Source organism: Lissotriton vulgaris, chromosome 5 (genome assembly GCF_964263255.1).
Source record: "Lissotriton vulgaris chromosome 5, aLisVul1.2, whole genome shotgun sequence".
In the NCBI taxonomy this organism is placed as follows: domain Eukaryota; kingdom Metazoa; phylum Chordata; class Amphibia; order Caudata; family Salamandridae; genus Lissotriton; species Lissotriton vulgaris.
The window spans coordinates 41,483,113-41,491,771 of NC_141693.1; the positions used below are offsets into that span (position 1 = coordinate 41,483,113).

Consider the following 8,659-nt stretch of genomic DNA (forward strand, 5'->3'; position numbering starts at 1 on the left):
ACATGTATTTACTTAAAAAGTAAGGGCCATATGTATGAAACTCAGATTTTACTAATCGCATTTTGAGAATTGCAAAACCCGATGTAATTAAAACTTGGCAAAAAGTTTGCGTTTCCCATAAATGTGCGAAATGTTATGCAAATACCAAATTTGCGATTCCTTAATTGCGAAATCGCAAATAAGGAATCGCAAATCGGCGAATCGGAAACTCAGGTGCAGCTTGATGACCAGGAACTGTGACTACCCATGCTGCACCTGATTTTCAGAAGCAGAGTGGGAGGCTGGAAGGATGGCTGAGGCACCAGTGCACTGCTACAGAGACGGGAGAAATGGCCACACAGGATAAGCAGCAGGGTGAAACAACCAGGAAGAGAAAACAGAAGTTCTCTGAAAGGGAGCAGGAGGTGCTTATCCAGGAGAAGGTGGTGAGCCATGAGCTGCTATTTGTGAAAAAATCCCTGCGTGTGCCAGAGACCCGCAAACGCAGAATCTGGGCTCACATCCAGGAAAAGGTCAACACAATTGGTGTCACCCACCGCAGCGTAGAAGACCTGCGAAAATGCTGGTACGACTTGCGCCAGCGGTCTAAAGAAAAGGTTGCTGCCAGGCTGGAGGGGGCAAGAAAGACCGGTGGTGGGACGTCCACTGCCACTGATTCAACGCCACTGGAGGAATTGGTCGAGGGGACCCTGCTGCTGGAGAGTGTGAGTGGCATGGCAGATCTTGACAGCTCTGAACCCCCAGACCCTAGACAAGGTAAGAAGCATGCCATCACACTCCTGATACCTCCCTACTTCACCCACACACCCAGGAGAGACCCAGGCACCCAACAGAAATGCATGTCAAGTGCATGCACACAAGCACACACAGCAATGCATTATGGGAGATGTAGTCACATGCACCAAACTGTGGAGCAGTGACAACCAGCAAGGGTCGATCAGTATGTGTGTATCACGAAAAGGCAAAATACAGACAATTAGGACCCATGTAACTCCAAACAGTGTGATTTATTGCATGACAAAAGCAAGGCAGGACACCAAATTAATGTGTGCATTTATGTCCACAGTACACCCAGAAACACAGGGACCAATGGCAGGAGGGGAGGACGAATCCCACAGGGCAGAAGTGTCACAGTAGCACCATTGCCACCACTGGAGTCAGAAACACCCAACACAGATTGAGGATGGGGAGCAAGTCCAGGACCAGTCTGACACACAACACAGAGCACAGTCCCCTGCACATCCCATTCCAGCTATTACAACCAGGCGCAGGGCACATCCTTACACAAGCACAGCTGCCACAGGAGAGGGCACAGTCTACTGAGGGCTTGAGGGCCACATGCTGGAGGCAAAGACAATAAAATCAATTCAGCGGCAAATGAGGGTGAGCTTCAAGGGCCTGATGGGTGCCCTGGAGGTACTGTGCACTGAGATGCGAGAGGACGTGCAGCCAGGTGCAGGGAGAGACAGCGCCTGCACTTACATACAAGGGCTGTGAACCGACTTGCCTCTGCCACCTCAGTGATGTCACGTCGCTGCATCAGCATGCAGCATGAATTGGCACACTGCAGCAAGGACGTGGCCAGGGGACTAGTACAAGCCACGTGCGGTGGACCACCTGCGGGCAGCAGCCACTGCTGGCACAGGAGCCCTCAGCTCACTGGAGGAGGAAGGGCAATTGAGGCGTAGCAGCATCACTCCACCCCTCCCAGAGGACAGGCGCCGTAGTGTTCCTCAGGGTAGGGCTGGCGATGCTTCAGGAAAAGGCACTGTGCACTCTGAGCGAAGGGCTACAAGCCGGCAACGCCGACTTTGAGGTGCCCTGACTAACACATGGCAATGGGTGAGTTAACCCATTGCACACAGACCCATGCTAAATATGATTTTTTTGCACTGTGTATTAAACATGTGCGGGGCATTTAAAACTATATAGTGTGCAACACCGGGTGTGATGTGAACCTCCCTGTGTGTAAGGAAATTAAAACACAGTCATAATTTCTCACCTAGAATTAGTTCTGTGTGATCTCATCTCGCCTTTGGCGACCACCAGCGCTCCAATGACACCAGCTGGCCTGCATCTTGGAGCTGGCCCCTCCTCATCAGATTATTCGGAATCGGTGAGCTCCTCTGGGGTGCCTTTCCTGGTGGCGATGTTGCGCAGCATGGCAAACGGAACCACAATCTTGCAACAGATCTCGGGGTTGTACTGTAGTGCCCATCCACTCTTGTGTAGGCAGCGGAAACAGCTCTTGAGTATCCCAAATGGTCCTCTCAATGGTACAGCGGGTGGCTGTGTGGGCACTGTTTACCTCCGCTACTCAGCGGTGACAGGATTCAGGTACGGGGTCAGTAAGTAGTCACGGACAGCATACGCACTGTCACCTGTAGGATGAGAAGAATCAGGTCAAACACTGTCCTGCAGCTGCTGCGCTTCAGTGGTGTGACCTTGTTACCAATGTGTTTACCTAGTAAGTAGCCATCAGCAAATTCACCATTTGTGAGTTGTCGGTGAATCCCACTGTGGCGAAAGATTAATGAGTCGTGGGTGCTGCCTGGGTATTTTGCTACAATGTCAGTGATAATATGCTTGGCATTGCACACTACCTGTATGTTCAGGGAATGGTAGGACTTCCAGTTCCTGAACACATACTCGTCTGAGAGGGGGGGTATATAGCAACATGGGTCCCATCTATGCAGTCAATGACGTGGGGGAATTGTGCTATCTGATAGAACTCCTGCTTGGTTTGGTCTAGTGCCTGTTGTGTGCTGGGGAATTGGAAGTGGTGATGCAGCCTCTGTAGCATTGCCTCAAGGAATGCTGGGAAAAAGTGCGACAGCGCACTCTGAGACACCCCTCCTGCTGTGGCTATCACACCCTGGAAACTCCCTCATGCCAGTATGTGTGGTGAGGACAAGTCCTGTACATAGGTGGGGCTGGTGTGTGTGTTGCGTGTGGGGTGTTCAAGTATGGGTTTGAGCTCCGCTATTAAGTCCAGGATGCTCTATTCATCCAGTCTGTAGTTTACATGGATCTCCTACACAGTCCACTGGAACAGGGTCATGCGCGGTCTAAAGATATTTTCCTGGTGTCTCCTTCTCTGTGCATCAGCTCTGATTCGCAGCCTCCTGGCTATCACATACAGCCCAGCCATTAAGGAAAAGGCCTGTGGCATTGTGGGCCTCTTTAAATAGGTTGTACATGGTTACCACCTGCTCTGACTTGGTGGTAATTGCGATTAGCAAAATTTCGGATTTCGGGAAATCGCAATTTGCGTTTTTTGATGCAATTTGTTTTGCGAAGTTGAAATATAGGATTTTATTTTTGCGATTTTCCCTGTTTGCGTGGCTGAGATAGCGATTCAGCAAATTTATTTGCAGAATCTTTTTCTCACAAAATTGCTAATCGCTAATTTTGAGATTGCAATTTCGCAATCACTATTGCTCTCATACATAGGGTACCACTGTTTTGCGATCGCAAAAACCTTTTTTTGCGAATCGCAGTGTTTGTGATCGCAAAACAGCTTCATAAGTATGGCCCTAAGTGATTACACAGGTTTGCATGATTATGAGTAATTTGGTACAAAGATCCTACTGCACAATCACAGGGCTAACGAATTTGGTGAATGTGAGCGGCTTCTGGCTGCTGCTGTTCATGTTCTGCTGCAGTTAGTGCTATTGTCTCAGCCTAAAATGCATCCTTTGGTCAATTTTAGATGTTAGGGTGCATTTTGTGCTAAAAAAAATAGTGCAAAATTTTTGGTTATGCTGTTCGCATAGTTCCATGTAATTTCACATAAATTTGAAGTAATTTTGTGTATTTACTCTAGAGCAAATTATGCAAGGAATGCCCACCCCTAGAAATTATTTTCCAACCTCCCCTATTGACGGTGTTACATGGATAGCATTCACCTATCACTTTTTGGGCCTCTCAGAGTGTTATTCTGCAGGCTGAGGCAGTCTGCTGTTTGAGGCAGTAACCGCACTATCTCTTAGCAATGAGGTTACATGACCTAAGGTATCTATGCTTGCATAGTTACTATATTCAAACATATATATCGGCCCAGTTGATATCGTAAAACTTGTGGCATTGCGCAATATATTAGTTTTTTTTTTTTCCATTGAGAGAGCATTCTGTAGCCTGTTGATCCAGTCTTAATAAGCTGATGGTGTAGGTATCTGCTATAGCTTGAGTTTCCCCTCAAGGCAGAAGGAAGAACTTCATTTGATGTGTTAAAAATAAGTCACTGTTTTTCCTTCATTGATTTCGCAGCCCCCCACATTCATATAGGTTTTGATTGCTGGCAAAGCATTCTTGATGTTGACTGAAGTTTTGGCTAGAAAAATAGGCAGATCATCTGCACATAACTTAATTCCTGACACGTAAGGTAAGGGAGGAGCTATCTTTGGGTTGGAGTGATGTATTGAGTGAGCGGTTCGATAAAAAGGGCAAAGAGCAAGGCGGAAAGGGGTCCGCCTTGCCGTGCGCCACATCTCAAACCAATTTGACCTGCAGAAGAAATATTAATAACAAGCAGTGCCAAGGCTTCTTGAAACAGTAGATGAATAGATCTCGTAAACAGAAAAGAAAACCTAAACATATGTAAATCTTAAATAAATACCTCCAGTCAACAAGGTCAAGGGCCTTCTCGGCATCAATAAGCATGATAACAGCAGGAATGGCATTCGTTGGGACCATCTCAATATAATCATTCATGAACTGTGTGTTGACATAGAGTCTCTGCCCACTGATGGAACCATTCTGATTTTTGGTTATGAGAAAAGGAGCAACCTTATCAATCCTATTAACCTAAACGTTTCTATAAATCTTACAGCCATACGATTATTGGTCTATAAGATCCCAGAGCTGTTGGTAATTTGTCTAGTTTCAAGAAATTCACCAAGGCCTCCATGCAGACGTAAACCAGAACCTTTACTCCCTCTAGCAATTGCTTAAAATGGATGTCCAAAGGGGATCTAAGAGTTGAAACAATGGTTTTGTAAAATTTGGGGCCAAACCCATCTTCTCCTAAGACTTTCCTGTTCAGGAGACATTTTATGATGTTTCCACCTCCTCTGTAATGGATCGGAACAAGACAGAGCCCGCTTCCGCCATCAAAGCAGGCAGTTGTATCTTTCCAAGGAAATCTGTCACCTGCTGAACCAGTGTGTCACTCCCTGCAAGTTCATCCTCATACAATCCCGAGTAATAGTTAGGGTAGGCATGTTTCATTTCCTCCAGCATTTCAGTACAGTGAGCCTTGGGATCGTAGATTTTAGAGATTCGATTTTGATTAGTCTTTTCTTTTGTCCACCAGGCTAAAAGGGTCCCATGGATTCCCTTCCTTGTACACCTGTTGTTAGAGGGTTTTATCATTGACTATTTCCCATTGAACGTAATACTCCCGAATTTTATCTTTTGACATTATACCACCCTTTATATGTGACTTCCAAACTATCCTATCCTAATGCTTGATAAGCTCTATCCACTTCCTTCTGTAGGGCTACCTTTGCTAAGCTAATTATATCCAGAACCTCTGGTTCCTCCACAATGATTTTATCTATCACCCACCTCTGAGTGTTCGTGGGTAGGGAGGCGTCACTCTATAAGATCACCCTCCGAGGATCAGTCAGCCCAATAATATGATGGGAAATCTCCAGAATCAAAAGAAACTGGGATCTCTCATTCTCTTTGTACTTAAATTTCAAAGACTTTCTCCAATTTTGTCAGAACGTCATCCCAGTATCCCCCCAAATGTGGGGCAGTACCACAGTAGATAAAACAGGGAATCTGTTGGCCCAAATCCACTCTAGCAGGAACCCTGTTTGGTCTTGTCCCACGTGGCTATTCTCTGAAGAGTGCTGTACCAATATGTTGCTATTTTACATTAAATTTCCCTCTCTTTGCTGTTACATGCAGCAACTAATGCCATCCGACATTGCAGCCAACCTATAACAGTCTGCCAAGAATTTATTTGCCTTGATCACCAATTGCACATATAGAGTCGCCCCATCAAGCTCGCCAAACCCAAACGTATCTCCAAACAACTGCATTGACCATGATGCCTAGGGGCCAACCTGCTGGGAGGTGAAGCAGTGTGAGCCCACATTTATTTCCTGTTTAAAAGGCTCCCTTGAGCCATTTGGGCTGACGAGCTCATGGAGAGGCTCCTCCGCACCTTGAGAGTTACTGAGAACCGAGAATATTTTGGCAGCCTGCTCAGCAACCCCTTTCATTCGGATTTCCTAATCTCTACTGATGACGGATAACAATCCAGAAACACATGTTTAGAGATGGCCAGCACTAATCTGCACCTACCTGGTGAAACACGCGAGAGACTTTGCAAGTACACACACTTGTCGACTGCATTGACCATGATGCCTAGGGGCGCACCTGCTGGGAAGTGAAGCAGTGTGATCTCTGACCCCCCACGAAGCTGCTTGGTGCCAGCGCATCTCTTAGCGGGAGGCAGGAAGGGGTACTTTTTACTCAAGCGTGCGCTATGAGACCATTCTGCAGCACACAATTTACAAATACCCTGTCAGAGAAGCATTCTTGAGTGCTTTAGCCAAATACTTGTACGCAAGAGCCGACGCTTCCTCGGCAGAAGTTTATAGTAGACATAAGGCTTCTCAGGACGCGTCAGTGATGAATGTAGGTGCAGCAGAGCTCGGTGATGGATCCCGCAGAGACAACCTACGGCCATCCGATAGTAGCTTTAATACTGTGCAGCTGGAAGACGTGGAGCCTGATGTAAAGGGGCTCCCATGCACATCCCTTCCATGGTTATGAACGCTTCTTGGGTTCTAGTATGGGCCCGCGTGTGTTTGGAGATGGCGTTAAGAGCAGGGCATTGCTTACACCGGCTGCGCCTCACAGCAGCAGCCCCGCCAGGCCCCTCCAGGTGTAAAGTCGGTTGCATACGCAGACTATTTAGAGGAATTCTTCAGGTTGACAAATTCACATCTAAAAGACACTTGCTCGGTGCTTTGTGGTGGTGACTGGCTTTGGTTTTTAACTTTTCTCTTCTGATTCCGGGGTTCGACCTGGCAGTGCCAAGCATCTGTACTTTAAAACACTGTTCACATTTTCACTGAATGCATTTTTCATGACAGTCTTTCTGGAGACTCCATGGATAGCAATAAAAGGCACGCTTTGGATTATTAGACGGTCTTTTACTTAAGGTAACCCTTGTCCTATAAGTGCAGCCACCTGCGGGAACATTTTCCCTCACATTTGTGCTGCCGGACATTGAGCTGCCTGACAAGGAAGGCGCACCACTGAGTGCAAAATAAAGAAATAGCAATTCCACCCGAACTCTCAACTCTAAAAACTGAAAAAAACTGTTGGAATCAAGCATTTGTGGTGCAATAGGTCTCACATTTGTTAAAGTTTGAGCTGTTGGCTTTGAAAAAGACAATGTTTTTTACTTGTGTGTTTCTGGTAGCAGTTAATTAATCATATTTGCATTGTGGAATTGCCATTGGTATACAAAGTTATTGAAAATGCTTGTTTTTTTCTTTTCACAAATGTAGTACTGACTGTGTCCTTGTCGCGCCTCTTTCCATCTCACAGCAACCCCTATATATCCCAGCAGTGCGGCCTCACCCTCGTCGCACCTCAGCAGCCGGAACACACTGTGGCTCAAACATCCAGCGCAAGGGACGGCTTCGGGGAAAACTTTATTCCCCATCGATAGGAGCGAGTGAGTAAAAAGCCCAGAATCATGTCATGCATCTGGATGAGGCACAATGACGAGTGGGTTAAACCTGGGCCTTTTAAAGATTGGCTAGTGTAGGATCAACTAGCCAGCCAGAATAGGACAGAGCTCGAGGCGTCTGAACAGATACTGAGTAAAAATAATAATTACGAAGAGTGAATTTTGACTAATTTGCTTGTGTTACAAATCATATTTTACTAATTAAGTGAAGTTGTTATTTTAATCCTGTGCACAAATGTCATAATCTTACCAAAATCTGTGTGTATATGCTTTTGTTATGTCTAATTGTGGCAGAAATGATGGAGAATGGTGAGTAAACCATGTTTATATGTGGCTAAATTGCTAGGTAATAACTAACAGCGTGATCTTAGAATGGGGGGGGGGAGGTAAACACAAAATTAATGTTTAATTGTGTTTGTTTCTATAATAGTTCCCATTATGGCCCATGCGGCCTCCAAAAAGATTGGGGGTTTCGAGACTCTGAGATTGTGTTGATGTGCGCATGCGCGACTGTGCTCGAGAGAAGTGCAAGCAGCCTGTGCCTGTACAGCGTGGGTCAAGGTCAACGTGGCCTGGACGTTCGAGCTAGTGCCAACAATTTTTATGTCCACATCATGAGCATGGGAAAATGATCTTAAATAACAATTTAAAGGACACAAGTGGAAATAACTGTTAAAGGACAATTGAGACTTTCTTTTTTTGTTTTAACAGTGACTTGGCGGAAATATGGACAAAGAGGAGAGGAGCTTATGCTCATCCACCCCTTAATTCGACCAATAAGAATGAATGAGGACCCTAAAAGTTTTGAATCTTAGATAGATAAATTAGGGAAAAAGGGTATAAAAGTGGACGTTTGGAAGTAAGAAAAAAGCTTGCTTTTCGATTTTATTTCGCACCATGACATGCTGTCAGAATGACAAACTTTTACTATGGTGCAAAGAC

The 8,659-nt window shown here is 45.8% G+C and overlaps 1 protein-coding gene across 1 annotated transcript; it reads left to right on the forward strand.

Moving 5' to 3' along the window:
- The first annotated feature begins 301 nt into the window (after positions 1-301).
- On the forward strand, positions 302-8,069 carry LOC147710078 (t-SNARE domain-containing protein 1-like). The gene is made up of 2 exons (XM_086919937.1): positions 302-756; positions 7,573-8,069. The coding sequence occupies exons 1-2, from the start codon at positions 330-332 to the stop codon at positions 7,704-7,706; spliced, it is 561 nt and encodes a 186-aa protein (XP_086776063.1). The 5' UTR covers positions 302-329; the 3' UTR covers positions 7,707-8,069.
- Positions 8,070-8,659: the final 590 nt, after the last annotated feature.